Raw genomic sequence first — 19,524 nt, 5'->3', positions numbered from 1 at the left:
ACTGGATTGGCTTAAAAAATGGTATGTATACTGATTTCTGCTTTACAGGGTTAGATAGGTTAGTGTTAGATCGTGGATGTCTGTAGATGCAGGGATTTTAGTGTTAGGCTGGACTTCTACTTTAAGGCCCCTTTCACACTGGGGCGGTTTGCAGGCGCTAGTGCACTAAAAATAGCGCCTGCAAACCGACCCTAAACAGCAGCTTCTGTTTCTCCAGTGTGAAAGCCTGCTCTTTTGCTAGCTCTTGCCCGGTCTTCCCTGTTGTCTTCTTCCCATGTTGACACAACGCTCTCTCCCGCTGTAATGCAGTGTGCGCGCTGTGCAACAACTCATATAGGCATGATGGGGGTGGTGATGACATAAGGGGGCGGGGTCACTGGATGACATCATTTAGGGACCATGCCCCATGTCTATATAAGTCGTTGTGCACCACGCACATGGCATTACAGCGGGAGAGAGCATTGTGTCAACATTGGAAGAAGAATCGGAGGGTGCGGAGAAGAGGCCGGAGAGCAAAGAAGTCGGACGAGACCCCAAAGTCGGAAGAGACCCCCGGAGCTGCCTAATAAATTTGTTTAAAATCTTGTGTAGCGTGTTTTATATTTCACACTTTTTATTCCAGGTGAATGAGTAGGGGTACGATGTACCCCATACTTATTCACATAGGGTGGGGGGCCGGCATCTGTGGGCCCCCTAAATTAAGGGGGCTCCCAGATTCCGATAAGCTCCCCCACCCACAGCCCCGACAACAAACAGCCAGGGTTGTTGGGAAAAGGCCCTTGTCCTCATCAACATGGGGACAGGGTGCTTGTTGAGGGCATGCGGCCTGGTACAGATCAGGAGGGGGGGCGCTCGCTCGTCCCCACCCCCTTTCCTGACCAGCCAGGCAGTGTGTTCGGATAAGGGTCTGGTATAGATTTTGGGGGGGACCCCCATGCCGTTTTTTTGGTTTAGGGGTTCCCCTTAAAACCCATACCAGACCGAAGGGCCTGGTATGCTCTTAGAGGGGAAAAACATTTATTTTTAATTTTTTTGGCGTGGAGTTCCCCCTCAAGATCATCAGAGCACAAGTCGCATGCCAAAGTCGGAGCATGCAAGACGGCATTCCGACTTTGATCTGACTTCAATGATATTCCGATAAGCCCCCCGCCCGCAGACCCCGACAACCAATGGCCAGCGTTGTCGGGAAGAGGCCCTTGTCCTCACCAACATGGGAGCAAATTGCTTTGGGGTGGGGGGCATGCGGCCTAGTACAGTTCAGGCTCGTCCCCACCTCCTTTCCTGACCGGCCGGGCTAAATGCTTGGATAAGGGTCTGGTATGGATTTTGGGGGAACCCCCACGTCGTTTTTTTTCAGCGTAGGGGGTTCCCCTTAAAATACATACCAGGGTCTGGTATGCTCTTAGAGGGGTAACCCATGATTCATACCAGACACAGTGCCTGGTATTGTCAGGGATCGAAGTCGGATCCCTGTTCATTGAAGTCGGACGCATGTCGGACTTCAAGTCTCAGGGCAAACTCGGATCCAAAGTAGTACGACTGTCGCGTCGTACCAGTGTGAACCCAGCTTCACAGTTTTCATGTGATTGCATATACCGTAGATTCTACATTTTTGCCAAGTATTTAAAGATTATTAAAACTGAACTAGGGTCACAAAAAAACAATATTGCTCCTCCTTCCCTCCAGAGCAATCTAAGTTCCAGGTGCTTCAGTCCTACGATAGCCAATGCACCAGTCTGCACCAGTCTGTTGATCTTGTGGTGGGATATAGGTGGATACTTCTAGCCGCGTTCACGACCAATCTTTTGTCGTAGATGCAATGAGATAATCTATTAAAGCAAACATTTCTAGTCTGATAGTACAAATATAAGCAATTGATCAAGAGATCTCTGTGAGGAGTTGAATAGATAAAAGATAAAATAGATAAAAGATAAAAGTCTGTCAATGACTTACTGCTTTCATTTATTAGTGCACAGCAAAGATGCAGCCAGCAGAAGAAGACTTCAATGGGCAACCAGGTATGAACAGTTTTTTTTCTAATGATGCTCAGATCTGTTCTTTTTTTCTCCACACGTCATATAGGAAACCTGTTTTCAGAGGTCATATTTGACCTCTGAAAAATTGTTACTGTAATTTTTCTTTCCTGACAAGCTCCATATCAATTAATTAATGAATTGATAAATCTACTCAGCCACTGCCTTGAATAGCTAGCCTCCTCTGACTAGTAGGGATAACATGCATCCATGTAGCTTGTCAGGAAAATAAAATACATTAAGTATTTGAAGCCAATTTCCAGTTTCCTGACAGCTTCATGTCAATATTTTACACTTTCTTTTAAGTTCACACTATTGTGAATTGGATGTGGGTTCCCTCGCATTCAGTTCGCACTCTATGGAGCTGGATCACACATCTCCGGTGCGAATAGCACAGGAGTTCTGTTTGTCTTTTGGTCTGTTTCAGGTACGAATTCAGCCAAAAACTTGGGCTAAAATCAGACCTGAATCAGACCTGAACCATACCCCTGCTGCGAGCCGATCCATGGTCTTGTGTGAACCCAGCCCAATTACAGTAGAGGAAATCCCTTCTGTCCAAAATTTACAGTAGTAAGAAAGGCAGATTCAACACAGTACTGTGACCTGCTCTGCAAGGGCTGGTCTTTTGGAGAGGTTGGCTGTCTCCAATCCATTATGTGAGCACAAATAACAGATTGATAATATTATGCATGGAAAAAGAAGGTAATGCTTAGTTTAGGGCAAGACAAAGGATACCCTTAGCACGTTAAATAAATAGAAAACCATGCAGGACACAACACAAATAAGTCTCTTGTCCTGAATAGCAACACCAAAATACAGTATAAAAAAAGTGCTATACACATGTAAAATGAATATCTCCTAAACATGCACCATTTAGGAGATATTGACCCTGCATGCAGCCAGTGACATCACCGGCGCATGTGCTCTGAAGGTCCGGCATACAATGCGCCGGGGTGACGTAATTGTGGCTCCGGCCAATCACACAGCTAGAGTGAGCAAACCCAGAAGAAAGACTGGGGAAGATGTCAGCCCTCTCAGCATTGAGAGCGCGCCGTGGGAGGGCTTTGTACTAAGGTAAGTATTCCATAATGTGCTAGTATGCAATGTGTACTAGCACATTATACAGTTGCCATTATTGTATGGTGGTGGAACACGGAGCACTTCTATTATTTGGATCACAGTATCACAGTGGTGATTGCATATAGTGATTGGAATTAAATTTACACTATTTGTAAACTATAATATTTGTTGCACGTTATAATTGTATAGCATGTTGATATTCAGTACAAAATACTTATTTTTGCTGTGCTGCACTTCAATTTTTTTTATGGTATTTATAGGTGTTGTAAATTTCACTTTATTAGTGTCAGCTGGCAACATTTTTTTTTTTTATTTCATATATTTGCACACAAGATTTGTGTGTATATTGTTGTTGCATTAACTGATTTTTAGTATTATGCCCTTAGCACTTGAATAGAAGACAGGAAACCAGGCACTTGAGGAGACAGTAACATTAAAAATACGGTGGTGAATCCTCCGCTAAACACCACTACAGTGTTTCAATGCTTATCCCAAATGAAACCCCCACCCAGTTGAAAACCCTACCCCCCAAGACTCAGGGATAGGATAGCACTATGCATATGCAAAGCAGACACAGCCCAATCTACTCTATGGGCCCTCCGATCTAATCAGATAGAAGGGGGCAGATTCTGTTTTTTTTTTTTTAGCAGATTGGATTGGAGGTAGGCAGGTCTAAATGGACAAAAGTCTGTTTACATCTGCCGCTCCATAGAGGTGAATGAAGGGTCAGATTGGGTTGGACCGATCATGTGAAAGGGGCCTAAGGCTGCTTTTACACTGATGGTCTGCGGTCTATTACGGCACAGTGTACCTATGGTTTTCACGCCAGTTATCTGTACTTTGCCATAGACGTCTATTATATCCTGCAGGTGTGGTGCACTTTCTGAAAAGTCACTTGCTTCCTCTACAGCCAGCTTAATTTACAACACTGATGCTCTCGGCTGGCAGGTTGGCAACCTGTAATCTGGGCTTGCTAACTGGCAATTCCAGAGCAGGAGGTCACGGGCCACATCAGAGGGCTCCGCGGGCCACATGTGGCCCCCGGGCCACTGGTTGGGCGCCCCTGATTTACCCCCACCCTGCTCGAGATTCTTGAGAAAGGTTTGCTTTACTAAGCAAAGGCAAGAGCAGAAATATTGATGCTAGATCCCTACTCTACTAGTCTAGCAAATGTGATATTTCTGCTGATACCTCATGACAAGTCAGTATCTTCTCTTATGTCTCTGCATCACCATCAGAACGCCATCAATATGATTTGTGAACTGGTTCCACATAAACATTTGATCCATAGACACAGTAAAAGTAAAATATACACATACAAGTATTTGATTTAGTCTCTGTTTCATCTTCGAGATGGAACTTTGAAGCATTTGTGTTCCAAACTTTTTTGTAATTATTATACTTTCTGTTTTACTTACTAGGATTTAAATAAAGTTTCTTCGACATGTTTAAAGTAAGTAAAATTCATGTTACTCATGTCAAACAGTTTCAGATTGGAAACACAAAATAAAAAGAATCGCAATGTTAGATTGGGTGCAATTATTTTTTTCTCTTAATTTTATAGGCTTAGCATCATAGATGTGTTATGTGCTGCAGATGAATAATTTGCTGATTTTGTGATAATGTAAGGACATAAGTTAAAGATGTAAAAACATATATTTTTAGTAGAGCATGATGATTTTTGCTGAACTCACTTAAAACAATGCTGATTACTTTTTATATCATGTATTTAACTGTTGCCTCTGTCTGTGATTGAATATATATAGCTAGATTCAGGTGGGGCGACGTAACTTTGTGCGGGCGTAGCGTATGTTATTTACGCTACGCCGCCGCAATTTAGAGAGGCAAGTGCAGTATTCACAAAGCACTTGCTCCGTAAGTTGCGGCGGCGTAGTGTAAATTGGCCGGCGTAAGCCTGTCTAATTTAAATGTGGAAGAGGTGGGCGTGTTTTATGGAAATTAATCGTGACCCCACGTAAATGACGTTTCGAAAGAACGGCACATGCGCCGTCCATGGACGTATCCCAGTGCGCATGCTCCAAATCACGTCGCAAATAGTCAATGCTTTCGTCGTGAACGTAACCTACGCCCAGCCCTATTCTGAATCGACTTACGCAAACGACGTGAAATTCAACGGCGGTTCCGACGTCCATACTTAACATTGGCTGTGCCATCTTTTTGGTGGTTTAGCTTTACGCCTGAAAACGCCTTACGTAAACGGCGTATCTTACATGCGACGGGCGAGCGTACGTTCGTGAATAGGCGTATCTACATTATTTACATATTCTCAGGGTAAATCGACGTACACGCCCCTAGCGGCCAGCGTAAATATGCAACTAAGATACGACGGCGTAGGAGACTTACGCCGGTCGTATCTTAGCAACATTTAAGCGTATCTCAATTTAAGGATACGCTTAAAGATACGACGGCGCGGATTCGGACTTACGGCGGCGTATCTACTGATACGCCCGTCGTAAGTCTTTCTGAATCTAGCCCATAGTCGTTAATAAAAATGAGGTTTAATGTTCTTACATTTTTCCTTCCCTGGCTCCTCCCCCAACCCTGATGCAAGCAGCAGGGTTGGCTATTGGGAGGAGTTATGCAAATATCAAATGATGAATGGATGTCAATCGGAATTATGGGCATTTTTAGACAGCATTTGCCTTGTTAAAGTCTGCATGTGAGGCTGAGCATCCAAGATTGAAAGAACTGATATCCAATGTCCAATGAGAGGAGGGCCAGGGACAGTCAGGCTGGGGAGGAAAGTGCTAGATGATGCTGGATATCATTCAAACAGGAAATGAGGCAGGCTCTATCTATGTTGCTGCGGCTTCTAATGAACAAGCTGTAAAGCTCACAGTGTGCAGTAAAATTAGAGAAAACAGTTTCAGTAGATAAGAAGAGTCCGTACAAGACTGAAGGTAGGGCTGCAGTTCAGCAATTATATTTTAGGCAAAACCTGAAAAAAATAAGTGTTCAGAGCAGGGGTCTTCAAACTACGGCCCTCCAGCTGTTCAGGAACTACAATTTGAGGATCCCTGGTTCAGAGCTTCAGTACGTGAGTTCACCAGTCACCAGTACATCCCAGACTCATTTATCAGTAGTCTGCTGATCTGAGAACCCTTGCTTGTAAACCAGAAGAACCAATTCCAGTTGTAATCACTGCAGGCTACTTGCTGTTTCAGTCATATAGGAAATTTTATGTAATCTATGTGTATCCTATTCTCCCAGCCACCAATTAGCTTAAAACCTGCCTTGAAGTATCTGTCAAATAAAAACTTTTTATCTTAGTTTCGGAAAGAGTGGGGAAGAGTTAGAATTCTTTCTGGCTGCTATCTGCAATTCCATTTGAAAGATTTATTCTGACTTCCTGTCCTACCGACAATGTTTTACCAAGCAAGAAGTGAGGGGAACTGTTTTACAATAACACAGGCAAAAAAATTAAGTTTTCTTTAGTAGACTAGACTAGAAGATGACTAGAACTGATCAGGTCTTTATTTCTGTCTGTTGCAGATTTTCCCCAACTTCTTATGTAGTGAAACTGTCAGCAGGAAAGGAAGCGAGTGTAAAATGGAAGCCCAGATATTAGTAAAAACCCGACAGGAGCTCTTATCTTCTCCCCTCTATCCAAAACTAGGAGAAAGGTTTTAGGCTTGACATGTTTGGCTATCATTAATAATACAGGAAACAGAGCATAGGCTTCAGGAAGTACACACCCTGTGAAGCAGTAAGGTGCTCACTGCATTCTTCCTGCAGTAAATAAATACAAATAAGGTTACAGAAGTGGATTTCTGGCTTGCAGGCAATATATGGTGTTATATGGTGTTTATATGGTGTTTTGTAAATGGCATCATTAGCTCACTGATATGTTTCATTTGTTGCCTGGAATTGCCTTTTAAATCTTTCCTGCCAGAGCCATTTTTGAATTGTTTGCATGTGTCAAATTTTAGGCCTGAAGATTACCGGTAGTAGTAGTAACCCCCAAGTATTATATATTTTCTAGAGAATAAAATGTTAGCCATAACTTTTCATGTCACATGATATTGGTACAGCGGTTTATTAACCACTTCCCGACGGCCATACGACTATATATGGCCGCAGGGTGGTTCTACTTCTCTGGGGCGCCGTGTTTTTACGGCCGCCCCTTTCTGCGCTCCCCGCGCGCGCTCCCGAGCGCGCAGCGGGGAACTTCTGTGCTGGCCGTGTCCCTTGGACACAGCCAATCACAGATCGAAGTGGCCGTTTGCTAGGCGATCTGTGCGGCCAATGAGAGATGATCTCATATGTAAACATATGAGATCATTTCTCATTGCCGGCTCTCCCACTGACAGCGTGCTGTCAGGGAGAGAGGAGACCGATCTGTGTCTCTTGTACATAGGGACACAGATCGGTCACCTCCCCCAGTCAGTCCCCTTCCCCCACAGTTAGAACACTATATAGGGAATACATTTAACCCCTTCCTCACCCCCTAGTGTTAACCCCTTCCCTGCCAGTCCCATTTATACAGTAATTAGTGCATATTTATAGCACTGATTGCAGTATAAATGTGAATGGTGCCAAAAATGTGTCAAAAGTGTCCGATGTGTCCGCCATAATGTCGCAGTCGCAATAAAAATCGCAGATCGCCGCCATTACTAGTAAAATAAAAATAATAAAAAATAATAATTCTGTCCCTTATTTTGTAGGCGCTATAACTTTTGCGCAAACCAGTCGCTTATTGCGATTTTTTTTTTTTACTAAAAATATGTAGAATACGTATCAGCCTAGACTGAGGAATTTTTTTTTTTTTTTTTTTTTTTAATTGAGCTATTTATTATAGCAACAAGTAAAAAAAAAATTTCTTTTTCAAAATTGTCGCTCTATTTTTGTTTATAGCGCAAAAAATAAAAACTGCAGAGGTGATCAAATACCACCAAAAGAAAGCTCTATTTGTGGGAAAGAAAGGATGTCAATTTTGTTTGGGAGCCACGTCGCACGACTGCGCAATTGTGAGTTAAAGCGACGGAGTGACGAATCACAAAAAGTCCTCTGGGCAGGAAGGGGGTTTAAGTGCCCAGTAAGGAAATGGTTAAACGCATATTTTTATTACACAATACATTAAAGTACATTTTTGGTCACTCAAACACAATATATTATCCATTTTTTTATAAAAATAAAAAAAGTGAGACTGCGTCCAGTAAACTGAAGTACGCTTCGAGCCTTACCTTCCTGTGACCGTGGCAGCGATAGTGCAGCTTTTCAGCCACCCGAATCCCTTCCATCAGAAAACTGATTCAGTACATGCATACTCCAAAACCTAAAGTGCCAGGATGGAGAGTTATTGGGTAAAAACTGGATGAAAAGATAGTTGTGTCACCCAGTTCGTTCAGAGCTAAAACATCAAAGCATCAATTGATTTATTGGTTTGGACTACTTTTTTCTACTGTCAAGAGCATGTAGTGCTCCTGCTTCATCACACTTGCTGGTCTCATTCCACCATCCTGGTTTTGGCTGTGATGCATTCTCCTTGTACGCCTGTCCACCTGCAAGGTCATTTATATAGCCAGTCTCTGGGTGGAGACCAAACCTGATTTAAGCCAGCCAAACCTGTAGTCTCATGCTTGTGATAGCTTTTGTAACACGTGCTCCAAGCTCCCTGTTTGTCTGCCCTGCCTGCTAGTTTGGATTCCCTTGTTTACGACCTCAGATTGGATATTGAATGTGCTCAGAACTCAGCCTGCCCTGAACCCAGACTGTCACTGACCCCTCTGTATGTCTGACAATCTCAAGTGTCTGCCTGCTGTGCTCAGTTCATGCCTGCTCCGGCGTGGTGGCCAGGCACTATAGAATTGTGCATAAGACCTGGGGGCTGCTATAGGTGAAGAACCCAGAAGCTAGCTATAGTGTCTCACCATCTGCACTAGGGGTAGTTGTGACATCCAGCAAAATTTATAAAATCTCCCCTTATTGTAAAGTCACCCATACTGTCTGACACACTATGAATCTTCAGGGATCTCTTCTACCATTGAGGGGGTCAAGGGAGGTAAAAGACACAATGCTTTGCTTGCTTAGTGCATCTTATAGTGTTTTTATGCTTATACAGTCATTGCATAGGGTTGAACAAAGGAGGCTATTTATAATGGACAGAGGATATTGCTATTCACTTTTCACTGGACACCACAGTGCATTCTTAAATCTGCTTCTGTGTTTTATGATGTAGTGATAAAATGTGGGGAGTGGTATGGAGCCTGTGTTGTCTGTTGAGTTTTCTGTGCATAACACTACAGAGGAAAGGATGAAAGTTTTGTTACCAGAGTTTTACAGGTCATACGAACATACTTCCCCCTTTCTGACTTTTTTTTTATTCTACCTTTAAATAAAGTGCACTTCAAAGCATGGAAAGTGAGGAAACATTTAAAGCACACACACCTCTTTATATTGGCTCCTAAGGCCTAGTTTACACTGCGTTGAAATAGAGTGGTTAAGGAGCTTTTTAAAAGCTCTTCTTCAAATCACCGGCGCACTTGGCATATCGATTAATTGTAACCTGACAGCCCTGTTCACACAGTAGGCAGTTCCATCTGTTTGAAGTGCGCCCTGGCAAAAGTGATACCCGTTGCGTTATTTAAATGAATTGGACTATGTTGTGACCTCAAGTTAAATGCTAGGCTCGTGGCTGTGGCAAAAACCCTGTTCAGCCATCTTTTTTTTACAATCTCCGTTAATGCAGTTTTATTCCTACATGGTGTACACATTTAAAAATGTGGTTGGATACATTCAGAAACATTAGAGAACATCACATTATGACATTATTTAGACACTAATGGCTCATACACACGATCCGAATATCGTACGACGGATCGTACGACTTTTTTCGCTTAATAGTCGCAAGTAAAATGAAATAGGTTATTAAAGTCACGAAAATTCTTGTACGACCGAAAAAAATAATCGGAAGTGATGTCATGTGTTGTAATGTGTGTGTATTGTATTTTCGGACGACAACTGTACTGACTAAACGAAAATCGTACGATCTGACATCGTACGAGGAAAATTTTCGGGTATGTCCGAACGAATAATATCGGATGAACTGTCGTGATCGGCTCTCAAAAGTAGTGTACACACGATCCGAAAATCGTGCGATTCTTCATCGGACGATCGTTTTCGACCGATATTCGGATCGTGTGTACGAGCCATAAGGGGAAGATTTACTAAAACTGGTGCACAAAAAAATCTGTTGCAGGTGTGCAGAGTAACCAATCATCTTCTAACATCAGCTTGTTCAATTAAAGGAGAAGTCCAGCCTGAGCTTGTTTGGCTGAGCCTCTCCTACGCGTCACAGGTGTGCAATTTGTTTTGCACTCCTGTGACCCAATTTCAGCAGAGTGGTCTGAAGTCCGCTCTCTGCTGATGTCACTGGAATCAGTCCAGGCACTGCGTCACCACGACAATGAATGCATCCGCCAGGTGCCTGGACTGATATCTGTCTCAGTCACTCAGCGAGCCGCTGAGAGACTGAAACGGCCGCTCGCCGCCTCTCCACAGCTCAGCGCTCCAATGTGCATGGAGAAGCAGAGAGGAGAGATGCTGGCTGATAGCCAGCAGCTCTCTGCTTGGGGAGCTGAGAGAACCAAGTCATTGGCGGTGTTCGGTGGCTTGATTCTCAGTGCAAAGGTGGCGGAGGACAGATGCAGTATCGGTCCGATGCTGCATCCACCTAGGTAAGTATAGTGGGCAAATAAAAAAAAAACAACATAATTCTTTTTTTTTTTTTTTGAGTTTTAGAAAAGTTTATTGAAAAGCAGTACAGTACATTTCATGAGCCTCCAGAACAACCTGGGGCCGAATAGTATACATACGATTCAGAGACAAAATCGACAAAATCAGCTTAGAGCAAAAACATCACTATGTATATAACAGGATATTTTTCCCCACCTTGAATCTAAAGTCTTCAAGGAGAAGAAAAAGAAATAAAAAAAGACTAAAGTAAATAGAAAAAGAAAATAGCACACCATTACTGACTGCATTCCCCGGCACCCTCAATGGGTCACACTGTGCCTAAGAACCAGTGAATACGTTAAGCATGTAGGATGTGCCTAATAAAAAGTGAGAATGAACCCCTAGTCCCGGAATAACTGATGTTTCCGAGAAAGTGGGCCAATCCCAAAGTAGGGAATATCCTAACTTATTTCCATATTTCAGTGAGGGCTGGAGACTCCAAAAGAGAACATATTAAATAAGCAGTAATCTCCAGTGGTCGCATCACCGCAATAAAGAAAGAAAAAAGATAAAATAAATCTCTAATGTAATCATTCAAGTCGAAACTGACTACTCAATCTTCAAATCTGTATGAAGATATAACGAGAAAAAGAGAAATAAAGAAGAAAGGAAAAGAAACATAGAAACAGAAGAAGAAAAGATAGAAAGAGAAAATAGGTTGGTGTTGCCAGTTGCGGACTATATGAATTGGTCCACAATTCCTGGTAGTAATAATAACAGAAAAACAAAGATAAGATGGAGGTCCTCCACCCTCCCTCGTCCTTATATCATAGATATGCCTATATGTCTAGCCCAGGGTTCCCATACAGCCTCGAAGGTTTTAGAAGAATTGAGTATTGAACTGACCATTTTCTCCTGGTGCATGATCCAAGAGATTTTCCTCTTGGTCACCTGGACAGAGACAGAAGGTTGTTTCCAGGCACCAGCCAATGTAATTTTGGCACTGTGAGCATGAAAGCTATTAATTTTTGAGTAAATTTGGAGGCCTGGGGTACATTGATCCCTAGTAACGCTATTTGGGGAGATTTTTCAACCGGTACACCGGTTACCTTCCTGATGAGAGAGAACACTTTATTCCAAAATCCTCTAATTTTAGGGCATTCCCACCAGATATGCAACATGGAACCCTGGCTTGACAATTTCGGAAACACAATGGAGATGCGGTTGGAAACATTGCTGCCAGTCTGCAAGGAACCAGGTACCACCGCATTAATACTTTAAGGTTAGCTTCTATCAGAGAGATGTTGATGAGACCTTTAGAAGCTCTCGACCCTACCTCATGCCACTTCTCCAGGGTCCAGGACATTTGTAGATCCCTCTCCACGCTCCATGTAAGAAAATTTGGATGTAGGTTCCGTTAGTGAATTGCAAACAATGGAAATGCCACCTCTTTGTTCTGTAGTGCGGAAGCACCATCTCTCATAATGGGTCAACTCGGGGGGATTTGGCTTATTTTTACAGTGTGCTAATGAGATCGGGCCCGCTGGAGAAAGAAAGTGTCCAATCCTATAGAGTCCCTTGTCCAACCACCAGTGAAAAATTGTAGAATCCATATTTGGATTAAAATAGGGAACTTGAAATAAATTAGCTAAAGGTCGCATATCAAAGACTAAAGCAGGGGAGTTCCGCAAGTCATTCCAAAGCCTAAAGGCCTGAGAGAGTGTTGGGGCCATTATGGCTGGTCTTAGTTTTTGGGGACACCAGAGCAGGTCATCCAGAGGATTATTAGGAACTGCCTGACCCTCCATCTCAATCCAATCCGGTTTTTCTCGACCGGAGTAGATGGATGACAATTGGGCCAACCGGGCTGCTTGATAGTAACGATATAAATGTGGTAGACCTAGACCCCCTTTAGTTATGGGTCCATATAGAACATTTTGGGGCAGCCTGTATCCCTTACCACCCAATACAAACTTCAGCACTTTGCCCTGGAATTTTTTAAGTTGATCTTTCTTTATTGCAATGGGGAGGGACCTGAACAAATATAGCAATCTAGGTAGGAGTGTCATTTTAACTGTTATTTTCCCTAGCCAAGATATTTTGTGAGTGGCCCATGTTTGTAGATCAACTTCAAGCTTACGGAACATGGGGGGAAAGTTAGCCTGATAAAGATTTTCAAATTTATTAGTTAGATTTATTCCAAGGTATCGAATAGAAGAGTCGGCCCACTGGAATTTGAACGAAGCCTTCAGTATCTCTACCACTGTGGATTGTAAATTTATGTTCAAAGCATGTGATTTGCTCATATTAACCCTTAATCCTGAGACATGTCCGAATGAGTCAAGCACTTTGCATATGGCAGTCAAGGAGGTTCTCGGAGAGGTAACAAAAAGGAGACAATCGTCTGCAAACAAAGCGCATTTATGAGTTTGCTGTCCGCAACAAACCCCAGTAATATCTTGGTTGGATCTAATGGCAATGGCCAAGGTTTCTATCGCCATGGCAAAAATCACAGGAGACAGGGGGCAACCCTGTCTAGTCCCTCTTTTGATCAATATAGGATCTGAGAAATATCCCTGCAGTTTGACCTTCACCTGTGGTCCTGAATATAAGGAGCGCAGTATTCCCAAGAAATTCTTCCCAAACCCCCACCTTTTCAGAACCTCCAATAGATATGGCCACGATATGGAATCGAAGGCTTTCTGAAGGTCTAGTGATAGGAGCAATCCTTCCTGGGGAGGACCTCCATCCCACCCCGACTGTAGTAACGAAACAACATCAATTGCCCGCCTGATCTGGTCCGGGCCCTGTCTCCCCGGTATGAAGCATACTTGATCTTTATGAATATAATGGGTAATAAATGAATTTATTCTGTTAGCTAAAATTTTTGTGAGAATTTTTATGTCATTATTGATCAATGAGATGGGTCTATAGTTTTCTACTTGTTCCGGGTCCCTGTCAGGTTTGGGGATAACAGATATAAACGCCTCGTTCAGATGAGGATGCAGGTCCTCCCCTGTTCTTTTGGAGTTGGAAAATTTAGTAAGGTAAGGGGCAAGGGTATCAGCGAAGTTTTTATAATATGGGGTCGAAAAGCCATCAGGCCCTGGAGCTGAACCTCCCTTTACATTTTTGATCACCTCCAAGGTTTTCCTCAAAGAGATGGGAGCCTCCATAAGCTCCACATGGTCCATGTGAAGGCTAGGAATGGGCAATTTATCAATATAGGACTGAATCTCAGGAACCCCAGCCGAATCACCGGACTGGTAAAGTGTAGAGTAGAAACCTTGGAAAGTTTTGAGTATGCTTTCAGGGTTAAGGGTTGTAGTCCCCTCCCGAGTTTTAATTTTTGGGAGCGAGAATGTGCGGTAAGTCGGTGAGAGTTTGGTGGCCAGCATAGTGCTCATACGATCCTTATGTTGGTAAAAATTTGCTCCGCTCCAACCCAGAGACTTCTCAGCCCTTACAGTAAGCGCTAAATTAAGGGCCAGTCTAGCGGCTTCCAGCTGGGAAGTCTGGATTGTTGTTTGATTTTTCTTGTGCTGTTTGCATAATTCTGCAAATTCCCTTTCCAATTTTTCAATTTCCAAAGCTTTGTCCTTTTTTAGTTTAGCAGCAATTTGTATCAGCTTACCTCGGATCGTGGCCTTATGCGCAGCCCACAAAGTCTCAGCTGAGATCCCTTCGACATCATTTAAGCTAAAATACTCCTGTAGTGCTTTCTCAATTTCCAAGACTACAATTGGATTTTTAAGGAGGGTTTCATTAAGCTGCCAATGGAATTGACGATAGTCGCCTGTCCGGCTTCGTAGGGAACAGATCACCATTGAATGGTTGGAAAGAGCTGTATCTTTTGTGCTTTAGTGATCAGAGGGACATGTCTCGAGGAGACAAGGATATGGTCTATCCTTGAGTAGGAGCGGTGAGGGTTTGAGAAATGGGTATAATCCCTTTTAGAGGGGTTAAATTCCCTCCAGACATCCACTAGACTTCGTTGAAAAACCAGCTTTGCTATTTGCGAACTAATCCTAGTAGGATGGGTCAATTGTGATGATAATGGTCTGGACTTATCAAGACCTTGATCGAACGCCACATTGGAGTCTCCCCCCAAATATGACTATCCCTCCAAGAGTGTTTCTAAAGTATTGAACATGGATTGAAAAAATTTAAGTTGGCCCCTATTAGGAGTGTAGTAAGATACAAAAGAAAAAAGTTGTTCATCTATCCACCCTTTCACTAGAATAAATCTGCCGTCCGGGTCCCTGTGTACCAATTGTGATTTAAATTTGCAAGATTTGGCAAAGAGAAACGCAACCCCTCTAGTCTTATCCTCAGCATTTGCCAGGAAGAATTGCGGGTAATGAGTGTGGATGAACGAAGGGGAATAACTCGTAGGGAAATGGGTTTCTTGTAGGAGAAGCACTTCCAGTTTTTGGGAGCGATATGATTGGAACACTTTCTTCCTCTTAACTGGGGAATTTAGACCTTGGACGTTGTGGGATACCACTCTAAGAAGTGGAGAAGGAATGGAGTTACGTGGCATGACCATTAAAAAAGAAAAGCATATAGTAGCTATGTGAACTTACCCCAGACGACAGGAGGCGTGGGATCCGAGAGCAGACGGCACATGTAGGACCGGGACCCAGTGAAGGGCAGGTAATGAACCGTGTCCGCAGCTTGGCAACCATAGAAGATAGACTAGAAAGGCAGAAAAAAAGAAGGAAAGTACATATAACGAAGCAAGTTAAATTAAACCGGCGAGAGTGGGGGGGTAGAAATCCCCAACCCCATCCCGCCAAAAAAAACATTCACGTAGCCCAAGTTAAGGGCTACCAGCCCAACTCCCGGCAGCGGAATATCCACAGTCGAGGGTTGGACGTGGGCACAAGGCATCTGCCCCGGCCATAGCCATCCCTGAAAGGAATAGGGCATATAAAAATACTATTGATATATAAAACCAAAAAACTGTAACATTATATAACTTGTAGAACAAGGGCAGCCGGAGCCCATGGATCAAAAATGGATCTAAATCAAACACAGCAATATGCAATGCCAAAAAACTAAAGTATTTCTAAATTTGTGTCCATGTTCAGTGACCGTGAGTCAATGGCTATTCATATAGAAGCCTGAATGGTCCAAAAATGAGTGTGGAGGTCATAAAAAAATAAATAAAAAAATTCCAAAAGGAGTTTCGATCTCGGTCTCACCCATCAAACTGAAAGGACCTGGACCTAAATAAGTGGCACTGTAGTACTGAAAAGAAATGAGAAGTCTTGCAAAAATTGATCCTGAGTAGGAGAAAAAGAAAACTTAAAATGGTTGAATGGGTTTGGGACCAGGTGGTCCAGGGATTTCCTAATGATGCTGGGAAATCCCGGGTAGGGAATACCCCATGAAGGGCATCCCAGGGAACCTTAAAACCCTAAAAGGAAAGCAGGTTCATTGACATGAAAAAGTCAGGTCGTGACTGAGTCCTTTATGCGCCTGCTTTTATTGAATTTCCATGGCGGTGAGATAGGGCTGGTAGGAGTAGGCCGTTTGGATGATCCTGCCTGTGGGATAGAAGTGTCCATTGCTGAATCCAGTGTGATGAGCTTCAGGGATAGTAGAAGTTTTTCCCCCTCAGGTAGGGATGTAAAGGAATACGTTTTTCCTTTGAGTGAAAATTTCAGGGCTGATGGGAAGGCCCACCAGTACCGAATTTCTTTTTGCGTCAGAATAGATAGCAAAGGTTTCAGGGCTCTGCGCCTTTGGATAGTTAGAGGGGATATGTCTGCAAATATTTGTATATTGAATCCTTGGAACAAGATGGAAGGATGTTGACGTGAGGCTTTCATTAATTCCTCTTTTACTGTGTAATAATGTGGTTTCACCACAATGTCTCTGGGTGAGCCGTCCTTCCTGAGAGGGCCAAGGGACCTGTGTGCCCTGTCCAATTCTAATTTATGAGCATTTATTGACGGTAGCAGGTGCTTTATGAGGTCCTGTACTGCTGTAGAAACATCCAGAATGGATTCTGGGAGCCCCTGACCCTAAAATTCTCTCTCCTTGAACGATTTTCAAGGTCGTCAATTCTGTTCAAAGCAGTGTCAAGTTGTTCTTGCAAAGCCTGTATGTGGTCAGTGTTCTGATTAGCCCTGGAAACAGTGATATCCAACTTTTGCTCTATCACCTCCATTCTGGAGCCAAGGTTTTGGAAATCGGTTCTGATATCATTAGTTATTTTGTTAGCAGTGTTGGCCAGTCCTTTCTCCAACAATTTAGAAAGTTTTAAGAAAAGTTCCCCTGCATTTTGAGGCATAATGGGTTCAGGGCTGCCTGAGGAGAAAATGGCGCCTGAGGGGGACAGAGCAGCTCCCATGGGAGTGATAGGAGAGGCAGAGTGCTGCTGTAATGTATTCCCCATGTGAGGCTCTGTGGCCGTAGATGAGAGGGACATGAGGATAGGAGCGCCATGGGCATTCATGTCAGCGTAGGAGACAGGGTTCTGGGATGTAGCTTGTCTGCCCTCCTGCTTTCCCCCAGCATTTGCGTCTGTTACCTGAGGTGCGGTCGCCATTTTGGATTCGACCGGTAACTCCTCCGGCGAATAACGGGTCCTCAGGTCCCGTCGGACCGAGCTGTTGTGCATAGGTTGATAGCTCTGAGGTTCCCCCAGGTGTAGAGCCTAAAATTGGGCTGCCGTTTGTCCGGGGCTAGGGCGGCTAAATGACCGGGTCAGTGCGGAGCTCCCGGCTTAAGCAGCCATCACGGGTGCCTCCGCGCATGCGCCTCACAACATACTTCTATTTTAAGTTTTGACAATAAAACCTAGAAGCTGATTGGTTACTATGCAGAGCTGCATCAGATTCTGTGTGCACCAGGTCCATTCACACAGGTGATTATCGCACTTCCATTTCCAGCTGCAAGAGTCTGCAGATTTCTACATCTGGAATGATAGGCCTATGCATATAGCTGCTTCTGCTGCTGCTGTCTGAAGCAAAAACATAAATTTTTTACATGGAGGCATGGTGGGGATGGCACTGAGACCAGAGTGTTCATACTGGAGTGTCCAAACATCCTCAGTGCATGATCAGCGCTAGATCGCACAGCATCCTTAGTTGCTATATTGCTGTCAGCTGCACAGCATCATTAGTTGCTAAGAGGGTGGCTGCTGTGCAGGCAATGATGATATAACAACCAGTGACACATCCCTGAGTTTATTCAGCTGCCAAGGAATTCCCTTCATTCCTACTATTGGGCAGCTTAGTGGCTAAGTGGTTCGCACTTCAACCTAGCAGCACTAGGATCGCTGGTTGGTTCGAATCTCAACCACAACACTACCCACCTGGCGTTTGCATGTTCTCCCTGTGCCTCCATGGGTTTCCTCCCGCACTCCAAAGACATGCTTGTAGGTTAATTGGACCCTGTCTAATTTGGCCCTAGTATGTGTATGTATGAATGTGAGTTAGGGACCTAACATTGTAAGCTCCTTACGGCAGGGACTGATGTGAATGTATAATTTACACTCACCGGACACTTTCTTAGGTACACCTGTTTAATTGCTTGGTAACACAAATTATTAAACAGCCAATCACATGGCAGCAACTCAATGCATTTAGGCATCTAGACGACTTGCTGAAGTTCAAACGGAGCATCAAAATGGGGAAGAAAGGGAAGTTAAGTTACACAGTTATACAGTAGGTGAGGTTGAAAAAAGACACAAGTCCATCAAGTCCAGCATATGTGTGTGATTTTTTTGTCAGTATTAAGCCTCGTACACACGATCGGATATATGATGGAATCTAATCTGATGGATTTGTTTGTCGGATATCCGATGAAGCTGACTTTCATCAGTCTTGCCTACACACCATCAGTCAAAAATCCGACCGTGCCAAAACGCGGTGACATAAAACACTACGACGTGCTGAGAAAAATTAAGTTCGATTTTTTTTTAAAGTCAACAGCTGAAAATACTGTGAGGGCTGGTGCTGCGGCGCCATCTCCTGGAAGTGGGGAAGGGTACCTGTCAAAAACAGGTACCTGTTCCCCCCACCAAATGTGGCACGGAGGGTGGAACTCCGCTTTAAGTACTGCCAGTTTCCTAATCTGCAACCTGTTGTTAAATACTTTTGCATTTTTCGCAGTCATAGTATCAAAATATTTAACCTCCCTAGCGGAATTCCCGAGTGGGGCAAAAGTGTTAGCCCCAAGCCACACTCGGGATTGCATCGCAGAATCATGGTACAGGTTACTTACCTTGTCCCCAGGATCCTGCAATGTCCTCCTCTGCCCGATGTATTACTGCTCCGGGGCTCCGTTCCCTGCTAGCAGTGCAACGCTTTGGGGCAGAGCCCGGCAGCAAATAAAAAAAAGTACACAAACACATAACACACATAATACACTGTAATCTGTAGGTTACATTACTGTATCAAATCATTTCACATCAGTTTTGTCCCTAGTGCTTTTTCCAGTGTCCTGCCTGCACTTTTATATTATATATACTGTTCTTTCTGCCTGGAAACTTGAGATTGTCCATGCAGGGGTCTCAAACTGGCGGCCCTCCAGCCTTGCAATGCCTCATGGGACTTGTAATTTTGCAACAGCTGGAGGGCCACCAGTTTGAGACCCCCTGGTCCATGACATCCAAAAAGCATCCCTCTACGTCAAAAGCGGTTTTAGACCAGCTAGAAAACAGAGATAGTGAATTAGAAAAACTTACAAAATTGAGCGATAG

General features: G+C 43.6%; 1 protein-coding gene across 1 annotated transcript in view; it reads left to right on the top strand.

The window, feature by feature from the left end:
- DNM3 (dynamin 3) overlaps positions 1-19,524 on the top strand; it is a 414,911-nt gene that overhangs the window by 61,801 nt on the left and 333,586 nt on the right. Inside the window, exons 13-14 of the mRNA XM_040360124.1 lie at positions 1,970-2,018; positions 4,535-4,566. Coding sequence (XP_040216058.1) covers positions 1,970-2,018; positions 4,535-4,566 — 81 coding nt within the window. The remainder of the gene's footprint in view (positions 1-1,969; positions 2,019-4,534; positions 4,567-19,524) is intronic.

This window comes from Rana temporaria, chromosome 7 (genome assembly GCF_905171775.1).
Source record: "Rana temporaria chromosome 7, aRanTem1.1, whole genome shotgun sequence".
In the NCBI taxonomy this organism is placed as follows: Eukaryota; Metazoa; Chordata; class Amphibia; order Anura; family Ranidae; genus Rana; species Rana temporaria.
This window is presented reverse-complemented; position numbering and strand designations above follow the sequence as displayed.